This window comes from Tetrao urogallus (assembly GCF_951394365.1).
Source record: "Tetrao urogallus genome assembly, chromosome: 6".
Classification (NCBI taxonomy): domain Eukaryota; kingdom Metazoa; phylum Chordata; class Aves; order Galliformes; family Phasianidae; genus Tetrao; species Tetrao urogallus.
Window position 1 is genome coordinate 7629496 of NC_136819.1, and position 22651 is coordinate 7652146.

The 22651-nt window shown below is 36.3% G+C and overlaps 1 protein-coding gene across 1 annotated transcript; it reads right to left on the minus strand.

Annotated features, from left to right (window-relative positions):
• Positions 1-324: 324 nt before the first annotated feature.
• Positions 325-21420, minus strand: FAR1 (fatty acyl-CoA reductase 1; the record flags this gene model as incomplete). The annotated part of the gene is made up of 11 exons (XM_079537532.1): positions 325-487; positions 2300-2427; positions 4533-4662; positions 10603-10774; positions 12226-12293; positions 12866-12984; positions 13104-13148; positions 14164-14341; positions 16056-16235; positions 19158-19333; positions 21232-21420. 11 exons carry the CDS (start codon positions 21418-21420, stop codon positions 325-327), a joined length of 1548 nt encoding a protein of 515 aa, XP_079393658.1.
• Between the last annotated feature and the right edge of the window lie 1231 nt (positions 21421-22651).

The following is a 22651-nucleotide window of genomic DNA, read 5'->3' on the forward strand; positions in this document are numbered from 1 at the left end:
TGGAATAAAAATAAAATTATGTTAAGGCAGATTTCAATCAAAAATGTCCCGAACTGCACAGTTACGTTGGTCAGTGGTCTAAAATGTTCTGCTCAGGTTAAAAAGTTAAATACTTGCCTAAAGTCAATTCAGCCTGGCACTTGAACATTTTATTTTCTGTTTTCAGGAAGATATATAACTAACTTTACATACACCATACTATGTATTTTGCACTCCAATTTAAAATAATGTTTTTACAAAATGTGAGATGATTACATGTAACAGACTTTGTGTAGTTAGACTGCTGCTATATGCATAGATGCCCTAATGCTAAATTCTTGTTCTTCAGTATCTCATAGTACTGGAGGCTCTGAAGTAGGAGAGGAACTTGTAGCACAGACTAACCACAAAGTACCAGATATTTCTTGCCATTTGTGATCTTGCAATAAAGATGCGCCAAATCAGGATCACAAGAATTGTATTGAATCCATAGCGTATATTCCTTAACCTAAGAAGGAAAAAAAAAGAAAATGTAAAAGCCAAGATAGAGCGGGCTACAGGGGAAAAAAAAAAACAACATTTATCTACTCATCTCAAGACACACTATTCCAGTCATATTAAGTTAGTGTCTGAAGCTAGTAAGTTGAGGACCAAGCAGACTTTTTCACAGTTTACTGTTCAAAGAGAAACACATGAAAATTAAAATGTCAATCCTGTAGTTAAATAAATATACATCTGCTTCATAGTTGATGAATAAAACCTCCTAGTGTCAAGGTCACACATACTAACTTACATAAAAGTGGTTGCCATAAATTCAAAACCAGGCTATTTAACACTATCATCTTCACTCCTCCGTGTATTTAAAACTGAGCAAGCAGAGACATGAGAAAATTTCTCATGAAATACAGTCCATGATGTCCACTGCAACGTTAGACTTCTTCTCAGGTAAGGATATTTAAAAATTAGGGAAACATAATATTTAGGGCATATTGCATATTTAGGGCAATTGGGAATTTTTACTATTGTCTCATGTGTAAATATAGAAGCTCCATAATAAACCAGAATTTTCACAAATTGCTTAGAAAAAGGAGAGACCTCTTTGATTCAGCAGACCATGCCAATCAGTATTTTTAAGGCAATCCTACGAAAATACTCACATAGCTGTACAGGCATACTAGATCTTATGCCCAGGCCTTACTCTACATAGCTTAATTATGCAAATATAGTCTGCTTCCATATTACACCAATTAAAAAAAGACCACTTCTATATTTAAGAAAGTATTCTGCTCAGTTTCCTAGAGAAGCCAGTTTCCTTAGGTTGCTGTATCTTGTCAGTAAAATAGTCTTCTCAACTTCAGATTAGCTAGAGTTTAGTGCTAAATGGTAACAAGAGAGACAAATACAATACCTTGGACTAAAGATATGTTGGAGTCTAACCCTCATGCAACATAATCCTTCTCTAAATAGAATTGAGATGATCAGATGGCATTCCAAGACTATTTTCTCATGTTATTTTGGTATAAGCCTTTGTACAAAGAATAACTCCAGCACATTTCTGAATGGCATTTAAATCCAAAATTCCCATAAGCTGCCTACAAATGTGACATTCACACTTACAACATACCTGAACTAAAGTGACTATTTATCAAAACCAGATTAGCACATTGCTATGCCACGTGTGGCCTTTACAGCCATCTCTTAGGATAACGCAGGCAAGTTTGGCCAAAATTCTCAACACTGAAATCATTCATGTCAATTTCTTCAGAACACCATCTAGAAGAAAAAAAGTCTGTCTATGCCAATAAAGATCTGAACAGTAACAATGCACTCTAAGTGGAGGAGTTAACACACAGATAAGAGGCTAAGAGAAGCCATCTTGAAGGAACACCGAAGTTTCCTGCCCTGGAGTGGGGTCCATACATGCCTTTGTCCGTTTCCAAAGTAAACCACGATTGTTGTATTAAACTTCTGTGATTGCACAAGCCATTCTGATCTTGTTTAACTGTCTACTTTTTTTTAGGCCTTCCAAAATGGACCCTTATTAAAAATCAGAGGTATAGACTGCACAGTATATACTAGCAATTGGAACTATAGCCATGATCCCAGACATACTGAAATTACTAGTAGTGAAAATAATACAAGACCAACAAAAGAAGGAAGAAAACTATAGACTGCTTCAGACAATTAAACTAGGACAGAACTAACCCGGCAGACCTATACAAAAGCTGTAACAGCTAAGTCACGAAACTGAAAAGCAAAACCTGACGTGGACAGGAGAAATGCAGGAAAACAGAATAAAACCATAAAAATGAATACATACTTATTTAAGTGTTTCCTAGCAGCAGGGAGGCCAGACATTTCTTCATTCAACACATATTTCTTTGTTCCCATGCAGTAGTTTTCCATGTATTCTGCCCAATGCAGTTGTCGAACATCAAAATTAAAAGTCTGCATAAAACAAAAGCTTTCACTGTTAATTACCTTAAAAAAAAAAACAAAAAAAAAACAATGCATTTTTGATAAAAATTTAAAGAACAAAGATGATCAGAGGGCTGGAGCACTACCCCTTTGAAGACAGGCTGAGGGAGCTGAGCTTGCTCAGCTTGGAGAAGAGAAGGCTGCTGGGTGACCTCACTGCAGCCATCCAGTACCTAAAAGTAGCCTACAAACAGGAGAGGAGTCAACTCTTTACAAGGGTAGACAAAAGCAGGACAAGGGGAAATGGTTTTAAGTGAAGGGAGGGGAGATTTAGGTTGGGTATCGGGGGAAGTTCTTTTCTATGAGAGTGGTGAGGTGCTGGAACAGGCTGCCCAGAGAGGCAGGGGATGCTGTGTCTCTGGAGGTATTCAAGGCCCTATGAAGCCTGGTCTAGTGATAAATGTGGAGGTTGGAGAATCTGCATGCAGCAGGGCAGTTGGAACTTGATGATCCTTGAGATCCCTTACAACCCAAGCCATTCTATGATTCTATGATCAGTTGACTTCCTTGCAAATAAATTCAAATTTTCTTCTCCTTAACTGTAAGAATGATATAGAGTTAGATCCTGTTTGCAACTCAACTACCAGCTTCCCATACAATCTCTTGAACTTCCATCACATCATGTCTTTTCCTCATCAGTAATGTTCTTCCCGCAGTTTCAAAGTGCACTGCTATTCCATCTGTCCATACAGAATCCCACTCTGTAACTATTTTCTATTAGATGTTTCTTTTTCAGCCAGGAAATAATTCGTATATGCTGTAGAATAAGAACACTGTTTCATGTCTGTTCACTGATAAATGCAGTTTTTAACCGTTCTTGAAGTTGTACAGCTGTGTTTTACAAACAACCACATGAACATTTACAGAAGTTATTGTGGAACATTCACAACTCAAGTTTCTCAATGGTATCTATGTCATCTCAAAAGATTCCACAATAGCCAGGTAATTTCTAATAAAGACAATAAGCTCACAGATTCTGAACCAAAATACTCAAAACAGTGCTCCATAAGAAGCTGCCTAGTAGGCCTGTCTTGTGAAATTGTGAACTAACATGACGGCTTGCTTATAGCTCCTGAAAGTTCTACTGCCTTCCCTGACAAATCCCTTCCAGTTCGTAAGCTCATGCTATAGGCACTCACTGTAATGAATTTCTTTAATGTAGTGAAAGATCAGAAAGAGTTCAAGCAGTGAGAAGAGCTGAGAAATTTAATGCTAACTACTGTCAATACTGTATTGACTATGGTTTGAAAAATGTGACACATGGCAAAATTACACCAAACAGGCCAAGTCAGAAATCAACTACAGCTTATGCTATAAAAGCATAGTTAGAGACCCAGTGGAACTATGTACGCACTGTTATTAAGCATAAAAACTCCACCTTGACAAAACTAACCTTCAAAATCCAGAAGGGCAGAAGGGCTAGACTGCAAGAACGGTAAGACAGCTCTTAGGAGAAATTTCATTCACACTTACTCAGACTCTCTGCTCAACAACAGTTTTTCCTTCTTCCTTAACCACCTTCTCTGTATCCCTTCTGCTGGTACATCTACCCCTCTGCATGGAGCAATTTCAGTCAGACAGCAAATGAAAGGATTTAAATACACAGCTGTCTTGCTGAGGTATGAAAGATGTACGCAGTTGTTACTGGTTTGAAAACCACAAAACAAAGAAGTCCAACAAAACCTACTCCTATTCATCAGAAGAGACAGTGCTAATAAAACAAAGCCTTGTTTTATTCATGGTGTAGTCAAGCCTAACAGCTCAGTCACTTGGTTGATACAGAGAGCAAGACCTGATTACAAGACCAAGTCACCCTAAAAGTCTTTTCTATCATGTCTTCTGCCACAGGTCCTGCCCTCTGTAATCTCTCGTGACATTGCTGATTCAGCTTATAAGAGATAAACATACAGACAACCTAGTACATCCAAAAAGACGTGGCAGGAATCTCCAGAATCAACTCAGCACCATGCTCTGTTCTGCATTACAGTAAGAGGTATTTCCAATTTAGTTTATCTTAAACCAGTACATTTGCATTTCAGTTTCAGTTTCCCCATTCACATCACACAGCTACTTGCCTTTTTGTCTTCAGGGCTTAGTTGATTCATCAGCATAGTCATATTTTCAGTATTCCAGATCCAAGAATTGCTTGTAAAGTATTCTAAGAATACCATTGCCTTATGCAGACGTGTTATTGTTTTCATCATCCTACAGTCCAAGGAATGGAATGCACAGGTTACAGCAATAAACATGAGTTCAAACAAGAAAAACAAACCAGAAGATAGTAAGTTTCATTACTCTCTAACTCCATTCCCCTACATTAAAGTATTATTATATTGAAGTATCTAAAAAAAACCCCCATAATATAACATTTAGTGCTTTTCAATTCAGCATAAATTAACAATTAACTTGATGAAAGTATTTAAAACCAAGTTGCACAGTGCAGAGCACGTTTCATGTAACAAGGGAGAAAGCTTCCCTAGTCCTCTGGCACACTATGCAAGTCTTTAAACCAGTTCTGTTATTATCAATAACAAAATACAATATCAGTGATTAAAATAAACAGAAATTCAGCTTTTCCCCTTAACCCCTACAGCTTCCACAGCAAAGGGACAGACCACAGCAGATCCTGCTACTTAGGCGATCAGTTCCAGGTTACTTCAAAATATGCAGAAATACCTTCCATTATGCTTCATTATGCAGACTGCAATTCTGCAAGAACATAACTCACAGTACAGAGAAACGATGCTATAAGAATCAATTTGGGCAAGTTTCCCTTTAAGAAGAGTATATGAAGTAAACCCAAAAAGTGAGCTACTTAGTCTCATGTGAAAGAGTTTTCCTGCTGTAAATACAGGAATTTTGCAAGCGTTACAGGGCTAGAGATGGTCACTTCATTTTAGTATGTAGTTAGTACTCACATATCCAAATGCTACTACATTTTTGCTTTGGGGACTTGAGGTATTTCCACTTGACAGAACTGCTTCCTTATAGCAGGACACACTGTTCATTTTAAGCAGATATAAAAGTGGTGTGTGGAAAAAGCTAAGAAAGCAGAACAACCCAGCAATAACAGGAAATGGCTTTCTGAAGCTAAGCTTTGTTCAAAAGAATTCACAGCAGCAATAAGTCACCTCTTTTTCTCTGAAAGTCGCCTAAGTGCATTCATAATTCTAGGACAGATACAGCATATTCTCAGAAAGTCACCTGACCAGCATATTTTGCATTGCCCGACTAACATTAACAGCCAGTATCTCATTTCTAAGTGAATATTAATACTGCCTCTTTTTTGATTTTAATGGACTAATAAAAATGATAGAGATGACTGAAAACACAGAGCATATCTGATGTACAAAAAGTACAAACACTTCCCCAATATAATTTGCGTTCCTGCAAAATGCTAAATAGTGTAACTGAAAATTTGAGCAGATAAATGTAAATGTGAAGTTTGGTGCAGGCCAAACATTGTTTTTATCTCTTTTTCTAAGACACAGAATGCTATTCTATCTGCTTATGTGTATGTTATAATGCATAGCGAAGCTAATTAAATAAAAATACATACAGCTCAGGTAGCCAACTAAGATTCTTTTACCTCATCTGCAGACTTGCTTGCTCTCTCTCTCTCTCACATTGAATTTAGTGACTGACCACAGAATCAGCTGATGATTCATATCATCAGTGGAGACTGTTCCTTTCCTTTGTAGGGTTAGTTTCTTGTTACATCGCCAAAATAAATGTCTCTATGTTCTCTGAATTGCTAGACCTCACAAGAGGGAAGTGGCAGGGGCTTGCAGCTAAGGGATGGCAGAAGACCAACCTCCTCAGCAACAGCTTATTAACTCGCACTAAATCAACAAGAAACTACTTTAAAAAAAAAGAAAAAAAAGGAACCTCTTACATTGAAACATGTCAGTAAAGCATGTAATTTAGTGGATGCCTGAATAGTTCTAGCAGACTAGGCCTTTTGGTAAAGGTATTTTAAAACTTGAACAGCACCATATTTCTCCTGCAAATAGGAATATACAGATAACTGAAAGAAGAATACGTAAAATATTTAATGGAACTTTCAAAAATACAGTTCATAGGTTGTTCCGCAGACAGCAATTAGCTACAGTTCTTTGATATAAAAAATATAACCAGTCAGGGCAGCAAACACTGTATCACATCTTCTTTACAAACTGAAGACAGAAAAACCAGACCTGCCGATAACATGGAACTGAATACTAAGAGCAGTCAGCAAGTCAGTATAGCAACACATAAGGCATTCACTGTACAAGCCAGAGTTTTGCCTTCAGCCAGTCTCTAATGTCCTTTGAACAAGATACATACAAAATACAACTGGTTTAGAAATCACATGTTAAGAATTAAAAGATGGAAGCAACACTTACACAAATCAAGCATTTACAATTCTAGGAGGCATGTTTCTACACCAGAAAATAAAAAGTAGCCTGGCTTAAGGCTTCAACTGCATTTTGAACAAGTCTTAAATACAACCTACTGACTTAAGTCTAAAAAGTTCTGAACTCAGATACAGATTGATCCTTCAATAGATGTACGTGCTGTCAATATTCAAAGCTCAGCACAAGGTATTAGAGATGAAGAAAATTAAGATTTCTCTGAGCTACACTAAGCAAGCTTCCCCATTTGTCAAATGAAACAGGTTGTTATTTATCTTTAAGTTTTGATGTTTAAGACTAACTGGAATTCTTTCCTAGCAGCTCTCATTCCTGGAAGTGCACAATTTTTCTTCAAAGTCTTCCCAAGAGGCAGTGACTCCGTTGAGGGTGGTTTATGTTAAGCTTAGTAAACTTTAATTAAAATTCTCTTTACACCTCCCCAAATTCATCAGCTCCCACTTCCTCTTCAGCCTTCTAAGTAGCAACAGAAAATGAACTGCTGGAAAAAAATCCCTCAATTACAGCTTTAATATTGCTGTATTCTTCCAGACTAATTGGAAGGATCTTTGAGTGCCTATTTTCAAGTGCTTAAATATTTCAAACATACTGAGCTTTTTATAATAATGTTCTGCTGTGACAAGTGCTATGCAATGTTACAGAATTGGAAGCATCTACTACGCCTTATATTAAAGTTTATTAGATGACAAATAAGCTGTGCTATGCAACTAAGTACACACAGCAAACTACTGACAATGCTATCAAACTTGGACACTGAAGACTATTACCACTATTTATATAACTACACAATACTATAACCATACTACACAAATATACAAAATATAACTAAAAAAAAGTCTTCAGCCATCTGAAAGATTAAATCTTCACTATGCCATTCAATCCTTACTGTAGTTTTAACACTCACAAAATTTAGAAGGAACATTACATACATTTTTTTCTTTATTTTCCTCAACTGTTATTAATACAGAACTGTTAAATAGAAGAAGGTTCAACTGGAAGCAAAAGCAATCAAAAAAATCTGCTCTCTCACTAAAAACTTTAACTGCTTCTACAAGTTCTGCATAGAAGATGAATTTCATATCACAAAAAGACTTCAAAAAGCCAAGTCTTCAAAAAAACCTCATAAAACAATCCTTCGGTTTGTTGGTTATTTTTTGAATTTTTAATTATTATTAGCATAATCTGTTAGTTGCAAGTGGTCCTAGGTCTGATCTAGTTCTACCTGCTAACTGTCCCTTATTCAGAAACAGTCAAATATCCTGACAGTATGGCAATAGTGCAGTTCAATCTGTGTTAATTTTGTTATTTAGTTTTTTCTACATCATATGCAATAAACATCTCAGAAGCGTATATAGACAGAGAGAGGGTAGGCTATGTACCATGTGAAGTCAAGCTGGTTATTCAGATTTGCTTGTGCCAATTTTATCACGTTTTCACTATACCAGTCAAATCATTCATGCTAAATCATGGTGGATAAATGCTGCACTTGAGATTAAGCTAGCCCTTCCTCATTCCGCATTATAGAAGTATTACTTCTTTAAAAGCAGTATAACAAATTCAACAATCTCCAATTGTGTTTCCAAGGCTTAAGAGGTTTCCTAATGCATGTCACCTGGTAATTAAAATCAGAGGTCAATGAGACACAACGACCACAGCAGCAGAAGTACACTCCTTTACCAGTGTTCTCTCCAATGTGCCAGTTAAAACAGGTTTCAAAATACTTACAGCCAAGAAATTAGAAACAAAGCTGGACAAGAATAGAGATCTGGCTCCATTTTGTCTGTTATTCAATAACACAAGAGGCCCATTAGGACTTAAAACCGCAGGTCTCCTTTGCATTTAAATAAGTTTCCTTACACTGTCCTAAAACAGGCTCTCATTTAAAAAAAAAAAAAGCTTAAAAACAAAAAAAGAAACACTGTATCATTAAACATATATTCCTTTAAATGTACTGGGTGTCAAACTTTACAGCTTTTTCTCCAAGCAACTAAATTAAACATTACAGCCTCTTTTTTTTTTTTTTAATTTAGTTGAACTTTTTTTTCCCCAACAAATTGGAGATCTTGTGCACAGTAGGAAGCCTGCCCACCTACCACTATACTAAACCAACAGCTAAAACTCACTAATACTTCACAGGCAGGATAAACTTTCCACATCACCAACTACACTAGTACTGATTAAGGTTCTAAAATGTGTGTTTGGTGTCCAAATAAGAGCTCCAGGAGGAACAAAAAACAAGACTCAATATTTCCAACATTACAAATGTAAAAGCGATCTAAACGTGTTAATATTTATTGCCTTGGATCTGAGTTACTATCCCACTGGTTAAACACTGACAACATTCTAGCAGTATTATTTCCTGCTTGTATGATAGCAGGTTGGTTTTTATAGCAGTTATTTTTAGCAAGTGATAAAATCTTCATATCTTTCGGGGAATCTCTACAAATTACTCAAAAATATTGGTATTACTGAAGAATCAAAACAGCTGAGAACTCACGCTGAAAGCCTTTGTTTGATCTGTAGAGTTTAAATGACACGGGGAGCTTACTATACAGGCACAGCTTCCCATCACTACTGCTGCTGTATTACACCAGTGAGTAGGCCGGGAACAAAAGAATCCAGATTGGCTTAGAAGTTTTCTCTTACCAACCACTTACATGGCTTCTTTTATTGATCCAATGCCAAACCTGTTATATGATTTTTCCCCTCCTAAGACAGACCTAGACTACAGACAATGAAAGAATACTCACTTGTCTTAATACACTGTCACCACAGTGGAGATTTTAGAGTCTGAAGACGAATACTTTTGAAAACATAATATATACAATGAGTTAAGTTCATACGGCTTGGAAAATCTGAAACAAATTGCAGTGATGTCACATATTCCTTCTATGTAATCTAGGTTGGCCTATTTAGCAGGATTACGCTATTTTCACCACTGCAGAAGTTAGCCAGCTAGTAATTACTATAAACTGAATGGAAGGTTGAGATGATACAAAGCATACCAGATCAGTCTGTATCATATACAAGAATAACTTGCAGTTATTAGTGATCTCCCTTCCATTTTCAGTTTATAAAAGCAACAACAATCTTAATGCCAACCACTTTGCAGAGTGGAAATGCAGTCAACGGATTGTTATTGCTCACAGTTAGTAAATCTAGACAGAACCCATGCCACATCCTCTTCACAAGCCTCCACCACCTTGTCAACAAAGACACTTCTAGCCCTGTCCTTCTTACCATGGCTTATGACCTGTCAATTTGAGCAACACATCATACGAAATTGCAGGCAGTATATGGCGAACTGCAGTCCGATACTGATGTAAGAGAGGATTGGAACAAAGAACAATGCTAGGGTGCCTTACTGCACCATCTAATGGATTTGTCTTGTAATTCAAATATAGGTGGTATGCTGTAGGAAAAAATAAGGATCAACATATTTTTAATACTTATCGTTTATGAACGAACATTTGCTGTATTTTATATTCTTTTTACCTTGACTACTCAACCCCCCCAAGCAAAATATTCAATAAAACATCCTCATTTTTTGCTAGAAAGTTTAAAACTCACTTCAAATTCAATGACCTATTCTCAGAGACAAAAGGATAAAAAAAAAGCTGAGTTTTAGTCACAAAGCATTCAGGAGAAGAAAATGAATATACATCATCATACTGCAAGCATAGCTTTGTTTAAAAGTCAGAGGAACAGATAAGACAGAGCTAGTCATCATTACCTGGGACTTCTTCCAGTAATCCTGAGGTAGATATCATACAGGAATGCTGGGGCCTTATGGCTTACAGCAATCCAGTAATGATATAAAAGGTGATTGGAAGTTAGATTTACATTGGGCCGTCTGAAGGCCTGTTCGAGAGGATTCCTCTTGAAAGTAGAAATTACATGGTACTCTGAGAAAGAAAAGTTGCGTAACAGCTTTGATAGTAACCATGTAAAATTCAATGGTTTTCAGAGAATATTACAGTGTACAATACCTACTTTAGTATGCCATTCAAATAACCACCCTAGCTCTTCTACAAATCACAAAAACTAGAACAGTGAAGCTTTTAACTTAAGATACTGTTAAACTGGTTCGTGTTATATTAAGAGGTCTTTTATGCTTTTATCTTCAGTAGTATTTTACTATAGCTTCTCTCTTTCTGTTCCTCTTCCCTACACAATAAGTTGATTTCAAGAATTCAGTTAATAATATAGCACGTAAAGCTATTTAAAAATTCCTCTGTATTTCATAAAGCCTATTCTAGACTTGTATAAAAATACTTTTGAAAACAGACTGAGGATTAGGAAAACATCTCAAGCACATTTCAAATTACACTTCCCACAAGTTGCCATATTCAATCACTTTTATGAAACGCTGTTAGGACTGGACTTCGAGAAACTGAAATTTGACAACCTGAAAATTCTGCGCATGGTGGACATGCACATCTTTAACAGTTATTTTGAAATTCACTTGGTCTTTGCAATCATCTCCTGCAATTTTACGCTGTTACATATAGAGTGTAACACTCCAGTAAAATTAGGATATAAATGAAGTCAGCAATTTTCCAAGTTGAGCTGAAGCAATAAGGTTTATAAATATAGATAAATAAAATGGGCAAAAGTAAGTAAAAGCATGAAGAAAGTAGTCAAGAGAAATAATATGGATTTAAGTAATTAAGATACAGAGAAGAAAATAAACTAACCTTAGGAACTCTGTTTCTAAAAACTGGAGAGCTAACAAACATTTAGCAAGGTAAACCTGCTGGCATGGTGTTTATTATAAGAACCACTACAGAGTTCTTGGCACATGGGTTACATTTTAGTCAGAATATCTAAGAGTTGAAAATAGGTGCCCATGCTTTCTTAAAGATGTCTTTTCCCTCTGCATAAGTAGTCTCATGTAACTGTCAGGTAATTAAAATAGCCATTAAAAAAAAAAAAAAAACCTGAAGCTAGAAACAAGAAGCTTCAAGTGCCAAACTACTATCATACCTCTCAATTATGCAGCTGCACAAAGTACTTCTAATTTTGAACTATTTACCCACGTGTTTACAGTGAGGTTGGCATTAAATCCACAATCACTACTTCTCCTCTCAGCAGTGCTCTTCTTTGTGTACTACCCACACTCCACAGATCAGGCTGCGGCAGCATCAAGCACACATAATAAAAGATATTTAAAAAAAAAAAACATGCAAAATACAGAAGAGAATGAAAAAGCACAATGCGCTGCAAAATTGAGAGGCATGGCTATCATACTAGTTTCAACAACAGAAAGGCAACATGACCTACTGATTTCCCCCCTTCCCCTCCCCAACTTGACCTTATTTTTCTGTTAAAGTTTATAAAAAAAAACATGGCATACCAACTTCACTCCAGTGGAAAGGGTTGGTGCCACCTGTTGTACAGTTATATACCATGATATTTCTTGGTCTGGAAGAGGAAAAAAAAAAAAAAAAAAACAACCAATAAGTTAAAGAACAAATAAGTTTTTAAAAAGGAAGATGGGAGAGGAGGAAAAAAGCTGCCATAACACCAAAAATCATACCTGAAGTTAATCCAACCAGTAACATAAATTATTTAAAACAAATTGTCAGCCTCATATTAGTTTTTTTGCTTCCTATTAAATTCTTCCAGTATTTAAATCCATCTTTAACTAATGCACATATATATATATTTATGCATATGCGTGCATACACACACACAGTGTGTGAACAATTTTCTCCACCACAGAAGGCTTTTTCTAATTACTGTAAATTACAGTGGTCACAACAAGGCTCAGGAAGAATTACTTAAGTATAGCTTATACAGTAGTATCATAGGTGTTATCTTCCCCTTCACTATGAAGTGCTAATCATCGCTTTAAGTTACACACTAATGGACTAACACTGTTAGAATCTTAAAGCCCTTTATCCTGTGGGAACAGCAGAACACTGATTAAGTATCAGAATGATTAGTACCATCACTTCAAAACACTTAGCAATCTTTACTGTCACTTGCTGTACCTATTAACGCCAGAATACCAAGCTGCAGCCAGTGTCATATTGACAACAACATCTACTGGAACAAGATCTGCTACTGCACCATTGGAAGCTCTCATCGTTCGAAGAATTCCTTTTCCTGCCTTAAAAAAACAAAATAAAGAGACAAAAAATGCACCAGTAAAACACACGAAGCTTCTAAATGGAAGAATTATTAATATTAAATATTTTTAAAGTAATTTAATATTAAGAAATTACTTACAGCAATGAAGAGACCGCTAGGTCCATTGAAGTTATCAATCCATCCCTATCGTGAACAGTTGGGAGGAAAAAGTTTGAGTTAGCAAAGTCAACAATTTTAAGTGAAAATTTGTCAAGTTAACTCAAAAGACATATTAGTTTTCATACACCTAAATGAAGCTCACCCGAAGTAAAATCAGGTAACATAACATCCTATAATACAGATAATCGGTCTCTGTAGTTTCACTGGTCCTTTTAAGTGAATTATTGACTTGCTTATTTCTTACAGTTAATAAAATGCACTACATGTTTATGTCCCAAATATTTATATTTTTATATTTATATTTTTAGACAACTTCCATCAACTCAGTCCAATAGTTGCCAACAAAACTGCAAACTCTTGTGAGGGTTTTGGTGTGTTTTGTTTTGTTTTGTTTTTTTCCAAGTAGAGAACATTTTCACTTAACTTTAAAGCCAATATTTAGACATTATGTACGAGTTGTTCTGACACATACATACTCCAGATTTGTGGTGTCAATTATACGTATTATTGAGTAGTTAAGAAATATTTAGTTGAACTGAAGCTATTCCAGCAGTGTCTCCCATACACGAGGAAACATACAGCATAAATACTATACTATACATATATCAATATATAGTATAGAGCACATACAATGCATGTCATTCCCTGCCACTACGAAGCTTGGTTCAGTGTTTTGACTCCACTTGTCTTATGTGCCACACACCCTATTTTCCTTAGTGACACTTCATAGCTATTGACATGTTAAAGCACCCTCAAGAAGGAAAATGGTTGAAAAAGATTTTTACGTGTGAAATCGTGTCTCCCATTGTGACATAAGTATGTTGTTCCACATTTAGAAGTAATTTACATCCCTATACATCCAATACACGTAAGTACCCTGTTTGATGTCTTTTGTATCATAGCTGTTAACCAGAAGTAAATCAAGCCACAGCTCTGAAATCTAAAAGGTTTTCCTCTACAAAGTTCACTACACACACAAGTTGTCAGTACATACTACAGTTTACAAGCAAGACAGACAGATGAAAACTCAGTAACTTACAGGAAAAGGCTCCTTCCAGCTAGCACCAACAATAGATGGCCTTATAATGGCAGTGTTTAGTCTTGCACCTTCTTGCTGTACTACATATTCAGCTAAGGCTTTCGTATATGTGTAGGTGTTAGGCCTGTCACCTATAAGTTTAGGAGTAATATCATTTACTAGGCTATCATCCATCCACCTAAAGAAACAAAATAAAAGAAAGTGTAAATAAACGTACACTGTTTCACTGGAGAAAGTGAGAGGAAAAAAGGAAATCTAAATAAATAAAAAAGACTTCTGAAAGTAAAACTTCTATCCCATCTTTTCAAAATATCACCCAGGAAAAACAATGTGTAAGCACTCCCCAAGAACCTGCATAAGCACACACAAATAAGAAATTCTGCAAAGAAACATAGGTAATAATTAACAATTCGGTTCCATAATTCCTATGTCTGCAATAACCCCACTAGGTAACACTAAATCTGTATATTTTAAATCTCAGCTTGAGTCTCTGAACCTAAATCCAGCTCCCACTGAATTCTGCAAGCCACATACTTTCACATTAAACTTAGAAATTGTAAAACATTTCCATAAGTATTTGTTTATCAGAATTTGCTGTCAGATTATATAGGGTTTGGCTTTTTAAAAAAAAAAAAATAATAATCTATAGCTTCCAAAATACAATTTAAGAAAATGAAAGAGCCAGGACTTTTGCTTATTTAAACTAAAGGTTAATTTTTGAAAGATGACAGAAAAATATCAAGTGTAATAAAGCCTGTCTTCTACTCATTTTTCTTAACGACAACTGCATATTTATAGAACTGGTCTGAAAGAAGAGCTTAAGGAAGAAAGTTTAATATGAGAGCCAACAACAGCAGTGTAGTTAGGATGGTTTACTGACACTATCACTAGCTTACATAAGACTGCTAATACTGATTTTCATGCTCATTTGGCTTTAAATTAAACCATAAAACTTGAGCATCTGAGTGCAAATATTAAGAACAGAAATTTGTTTTTCCAAACCAGAACACGTGGCTAGTTCCAAAACACTTCTGCAAACATTTCATACGGTATACTGTAGACAGTATATTTATAAGCTTAGTTAAATGTAAAAGCTTGTTTTTAAAAAAATCCTTGCTATTTATTATAAAAGTTACTATGATGTCTTGTTTGTATTTTAAAAGAGCATACAGACTGAAATGGAAAATTCACTCCATGAGCAAAAGAGAGAAGGGCTGCATGTTTTGAAGTCCACTGGAAGAAGCATAAACTAGTTAAGTTCTTGTCTGATTCACTCATTTATTATACTCTATACTTCTGTACTGAAGAGCCTCTGCAAAAACCTCTTTGGAAGAGGGACAGCGAGGTTCTCAGCATTAATAAGCTAAAAAGCTGATAAAATTACAAGTCCCAGAATTACCTCCAATGTTGGGTTAAGTGATCATACATCTCTAAAGCAAGCTGGGACAGAGGGGTTCCTGACAGCCTAGCCACACAATTCCACAAGCTCCAGGGCTAATAAGACAGAGTGCAAAAACATCCTTCCAGTGGCAGCACACAAGAAGCTCAGTTTACCCCACTTACTCTGGAGGCTTAGAGAATAAATGCATTATTTATCACCTAGAGATCTTTTATGTTCCAGACTCCATTCCATATCATGCAACACTTTTTTTTTTTTTAAAATGACAAGATTTCCTTACAAGATTCAATACTACTCCATACCTAGCTCAGCTTTAAGTGACCATGAAACCTCAGCTTGTTTCCTTTACAGAAAAGGGTAATGTCAGTCATACTTCAGATTAACAGGACAACATAAACTTGTTTCTTAGGTTCTGTTTCTTAACTGTTTGATACTTCACTACTAGAAAGCAAATAAAGATTCCTGAATTAGATTAGTAAAGCATAACACATACTCAAGAGAATCCATCAACTTCTTGGGATCAACAGGAGGTGGATAAACAATTTCCTCAATATGTTTTCGATTGCAATATGCATATGCAGTGGAAACATGCATGAATACTTCTAGATTCGTCATTTGCTGTGCCAAAGAAAGGAGCTGCTTTGTGGAAAGCACATTTAACTGAACGGCATCTCTGTTGATTAAAAAGAAAGTTAATCAGTAAAAAGCAATACACAAAAAACGCATAAAGAAAAAACTAGTCAATCCACTAATTCTTTCCTAAATACCTAGTGACAGATATATATGGTATTTCTAACATTCCTGACTTACTTCCTTACCCCACGTACAGTATCATAACCTTCTGCTCATAAAAATATGACACAGTCTATGTAGAAATTTCTCTCAATGTTCAGGATACTTTTCTTTAAGTTCTACCCTGTTCTTATTGGTAAGATAGACAAAGTCAGCATACTTTTGGTTTCCTCAAGCTAAACCCTAATACAGTAAATTTTTCAGAAGATGCAAAGGAAAAAGAGATACAACAGAACACCCAGCTACTGTATGAGATGGCTGTCAATTCAACAGCAGCTTTAAACTTCCTAGCTCAAGTTAAGTCAACACCTCAGGAGGAAGGCTTAGAGAGCTAATAATTTGGATTTGGCTAGCATTTTCTTGTAGGACAGCTGAAGACTCAGTAGCACAAAAGGATTACATAAAGAAAAGAAGAACAAATAAAAAGGATTGAAATACCATACCACATACTTCCATCTCTCCAACTTAAGGGTGCTGTTTTTATGAGAAGCAGTTAAGGGCACCATATAGATATACCTAGTCTCTTACACATTTTGCACCACATCATAAAACACCTTAATGATCAACTTCTGTGATTTTTTTATACATGCCAAATATTCTCTTCAGTCTACAGAACTTACTATGGGAGCCAGCATTCTTGTATACAACACACTAATCAACTAAGATTCAAGAATGCTGCTAAATCAAGCTTTACCAAACCTTCTTCCCCACAGTGTTACATTAACAAAATGTTTAGTTTAGGGGGGGAAAGACAAGATTAAGGCTGCTTTATCACATATTATCACTGAAACATTAGGAGACAGCAGTCACGGAACTATTCTAAAGCAATAAACACCATTCAAAAATATTACCTCCAAATAAGTTACTCTGTTTTAAACAGTGTTGTTCTTAGTACTCACTTCCTCTTTAAGGAGGACCAAGTAAAAAGTTAATGATGATAATATCCGTACAGTGATGCAGGCAGCTTTCAGGCAAATTAGGAAGAGTTTCAAAATAAGCCTCAAGTATTTCACTTCCTTGGTTTCATTCCTACTGCTGACCCCTAGCTAAGTTATTCTGAAGCCCATTGGAAGAAGCACATGCTATGTAAGTTTTTGCCCAATTTATTATATAATGACTAAAGAGCAACTACTATATTCCTCTAAAAACATATTAATTCTATCAAGTGAAGTCTCAAACAGGAAGTGCAGCCACAGCAAGTTAGTTTCCTTGGAAGAAAGGCAGTGAGCCTTTACCACCAGAAAGGAGGTAACTCCCACATTACAGTGTTAAGCAACTTTACATCATTTACTCCTGTTAATAAAGATCTGATGAAGGCTGATTTAAAAAAAAGAAATATTCTAGCACATCTGCTAGGTGCTCCAGTCCCAAACCCATCCTAATAAGTGTTCGTTTTCTGCTGTGTAAACAGTACACTGCACCCTCGAGTGGAAACTGCCAGAGGCTTAACTGCATCAAAAGCCCATTTCACTAGACTTTCAAACTACTGCAGACTCCTTTAGGCCTCTGACAGGTTGGCAGCTCCCTAGCATTCTAAGGCAGTAGAGCAGTGATAAAAATGGGCTATCTTCTACTATTCCAGTATACAGGACAGCACTTTCAGACAGGTGGTGCCAACATTTTTAACAACTCAACATTCTCTTCATAGAAATTTGAGCTGTTTACCACAAGATCATAATATCTGTTTGTTTGGGAACTGCTGAGTCACAGCCTGAACTTCTGGTTGATCACCTGAGGCAAGCAAGGAGTCAGCCACAGGAGCACAGGTGAAGGCAATTGACCTATGCTGCAGGAAGGGGTGGAGCCTGGCTGCACCTCTCCTAGACCTATTTAAGAGCTGACTGCCAGTGGGGAAGGATCTCTTCTGAGTTTTGTGAGTGAGCCCAGGATACGGGTAAGCTTTCTATCTATTCTCTTTTTGTTATTATAATCTGCTTTGCCTAACTCATTGCTCACCTCAGGTGATCAACCAGAGATCCAGGCCATGACTCAGCAGTTCCCATAGACTGCTTCAGAAGAATTTTCTTGTTTTTGTGAGCCTTCATTGTATTATTTCCTTAGTACAATTCCTTTCCATACAAGATGAAAGCTATTCCACTTGCAGTTTTCAACCGATTTCTAATACTCCCTATTCCAACCTCTGCGAACTTCCACTCTTCTTACTGAATGATTTTCTGAAGTTATTTAATCTGCTCTTTTGTTCCTCAAGGAAATAAATCAAGTACTGGAACTGTTTGTATTCCCTCTTACACACAAACTCCAGTATGAGTAATGAACACAGTACACACTATATAGCTACAGCTTATTTACATCCTCTCCAGCTCTCCCAGAAATTAGAGCAATGCACGAAGGAAGACTAAGAAAAGCAACTGTATCTCCAAGCTTCTTCTCAACCACTTCCATTCAAGAAGGGCTTTGAAAATTAGGCAAAGGCCTCTAGTTAGATAAGGGAGCCTTCAGCAGAGTGAAAAAAGGAAATTATCCATTTCATTTCTATGCACTAGTAGTCACTGTGTCTAGAATTTCACACTGTATTAAAGTTCATGTTGAGTACTGCAATTCTAGTCTCTGGCAACGCAAACTTAAATACTGTACCTCCATCTCTTTAAGAAAAGAATAAAACCTAATAGCTAAATATTAGTTCTAGAGAAATGATTCTACTTCAGATACTAATCTTTAAATTGACCAGACATGGAAAAACAAGTTACACATCAGACCACCACATTTGCAAGGCTGTGCAGATATCCTTTCCTCTGAATACCAACAGCTTATCACACTAGACCGTACAGAACTGTAGACTCACCTTAGTGTTTCATTGAATCTGACCGTAGCAGCACAATGAAATATAATATTAATGCATTCTATAAGTTTTTCCTTGACTGGGTCACTAAGGTCCAGTTCAGGCTGAGTAAGTTCACTTGTAATCACTATAATTTTTTCTTTGAAGTCTGGCTGCTCCTCTCTCAACCTGTCAAAGAGCTGTCAAAAAAACAAACATAGGAACAAAAATTCAAACTGATAGCCAACAAAGATTTGATTTGTAACTGAAAAGCCACACTTTTTTTTGTCTACATATTCATCTTAACAAGTTAGCAATCTTACAACATGCTACTGACTTCCCAAGAACACACTCTGTGTTGCATTAGTACCTAGTTTATCCCAAACAGCAAAACCAGAAGTACTGCATGTTTTACACAGAAAGCAGTAAGACTTCAAATAAAAGTTTTCTAATAGTCCTCCCTATCCTGGAAATAAGACATCTCGGAATGTCAGAAGGAACAGTCTCTACAAGACAACAGAACATAAAGCCTTTTTAGGCAGCAGTCTTAGCACTGCTCTCTTTCCTTTCAGCAGGGAGGACTACAAACCTGCACAAGTTATTTTAATTTTTAGGTTTAGAAAGCTTTTGTTAAGCTTGAAAAAAATCCAACATTTATGGAAAAATATTCCTGGAGTTACGCCTGATTTTGGGAACTTCCAGATTAAGAAACACAGAAAAATACCTGCTTCTCTAGCCAATCAGGAGAGAAAATAACAGGGTTAAAGGCTCCTCATTATGTTAGAGTATCTGAGTAACTCTTATCAAACTGGTGGTCAACTACTTAAGTAGCAAAAAAAAAAAAACAAACAACAAAACAACCCACATCTCTCACCCACACCTGTGTTCATCATATACCCTCCTCATGGTTAACTGGATTCTAACCATGCAGCTTAATATGCAGATAATTAGCATGCAAGTTATCCTGAGTAAAAGAGTACTGTGAGTATGGAGCTAAATGCACCTGAAATTTTAATCAGAACAGGCCCTACTTAATTGCACATGGGCCATTCAATAGCAGTAATGCTGAAGTAAGAATGTAAGATGCATCTAGTAGTAAAAATTTTGGATCAATTTCCCAAGCAAGAGATTTCACCTTTAAAAGACAAAGTAGCCAAGGTAGCACTTAAAGACTGTGATCACAACTGCTTCCACTGAACAAGACATTGCTGCACTAGAACTAGAGTGAAATACCCCAGTAGCTTTGTGATTTTGTCTTTTTTACTTTATAATACAAAAATACATTTTAAAAAAGTTTTGTTACTTACATGCATTAACTATACTACATATTTTATATGTGGCCCAAGACTATTTCTTTTCAGTCAGTGTAGCCCAGGAAAGCAAAAAGGTGGGACACTCATGCAGTAGCTATTCTTCTCAGGAGAAAAGTAGCCTCACTCAGTCCACACATCTACAGAGAAAATCACTTAGCTAATAATTTGATGATTCTGTAGCACAGAATTTCAGTGCCTTTACTCTGTTGCCACAGGTTTATGGTAATACGAATAACTAATAGATCTGTAATAAACTATTGAGGCAAACATCTCTGTTCTATTTTCAAAAAACAATTAAAACAACCTGTTGATCTCTTTGCTTACCAGTAGATCCAACAGCACACTGAAAAAAAAAACAAAACTCCAAGCATTAAACCCCATCTTACATTAAAGAAAACAAGGCAGAAGGAGAAAAATGACCTGAGACCATCTGAAGGAGGGTCTCTACCTAACCGTACTACTCCCAGGCTACACTACCTCCTGCATGTGATTATACATTCTCTTAACATGTTTTAACTCAGATATTTGACTTCCCAATACTGCTGAACAACCTACTCTTAATTTAAATACAGGATAATTTCCCATTATTGGCTTTGCTTGCTTTCAAGTATTGCAATGTTTGAAATAGGACTACAGAAACACTATAAGGTCTTAGCATTTAGGTTTGTTAGAATAAAAAACACTTAACAGCATTTTGCTTTAGGCAAACCAAAGTTGTTCTCATAGCAAAATGGGAGCAAGATTCAGAAGGACAAATAAATATGCTGTGAGAAAGTGATACACACCTTACAGCTGGTTATTTCCTCTATTCGTGCTTCTGGTGTCTGCCCTGCTTTGGGTCTTACCAATACATACACTGCTTTCACTTTAGGACAAGATCTGAGCAGTTTTTCCAGAAGCACTTTTCCCATGAAGCCCGTAGCTCCAGTCAGAAGAACATTCTTTCCTTCATAATATTCAGGTATGGAAACCATTATGACCTTAAGATAAAAAAGAAATATATATTGTGGGACTTCCAGAAGTTCAAATTTATATAAGGTACAAACTGCATAGAAGCAAATATTCAACCTCATACCTGGAAAAAAAAAAAGAAAAAAAAAAAAAGGCTTACCAGGTATTGGTGCTAGTAATCAGTACTTAAAAACTTATTCTTTCCTCCCCACCACATTCCACAGAGTCCCACAGAGTCACTACAGTCATTCCAGATCATAAAACTGCCCCATCACAGTTTGTTCAATTCCTTGAAGACACACTCCATTTAAGAAAACAGCTCACTTTTCAGTCTCTCTATGTGCATGGCCATGCAGCCACGACAAGTGGTTGTTTCACGTAAACTAAAGGTCATATCATTAAAATACAATCACAAGTAGATACTTAAAATACACTGACAAAAGACAGGGAGAACTGTCTGTCAGCAGCACTGCTTGTCAATGTCAGGCTGAGTCTTCAAAGGATGGATGTGTGGCCACAGAGAAGGTAAAGTCAATTGCTTAGTATAAAATCTGCTGGTCTTTTTCTATTGATTACATGAAGACATATTACTTTTTTCCTCTCCCTGTCAACCATGTGGGGATTTTTTCCTAGTTCTAGATACTATAAACAGGAAGACTTCCTAAAGATAAATGCAATGCTTTTTCAATGTGGTCTTTGGACCATGACCTTAAAGACCTCAACCTGTGCCTCAGCCAACTTCAAGTCATTCTGTAAAGCCCCATATACCAATAAATTAAAAAAAAAAATCCTAAAATGGCTTAGCTTTAACTAAAAAAAGACTACAGCATGTGGCTATATTTCCACCATGGTGTATTAATCTAACTCAACTGCTATAAATAGCAAGCTGATATAGCAGAAGTCTAGCTGTAGTCTCCTACAGTAAATCTGCAGACATCAACCATTACACTCAAAACACTACAGAAAGCATTTTATGCGTTCTGTCCATGATGTTAAAAGAAACATCCTACACAGAGAGCGTTTCTGAAAATATTAAGAGTTGCAACACTGATTGAATAGAATGAAAGCCTTTCCTCAGCTATCACTCAAGAATATGAGAATGCAGCTTCTTTAGTGCTGTAGTCTTTTTTTGTTGCTGCTGTTTCTAAATAGCAGGCAGGAACTTACCAGGGAACATGTACTCCTGCAACTATTGTGGAAGCACCTAAAAAAAAAAAAAAAAAAAAAAAAAAAAAGGACTGTGGGGCACAGTAG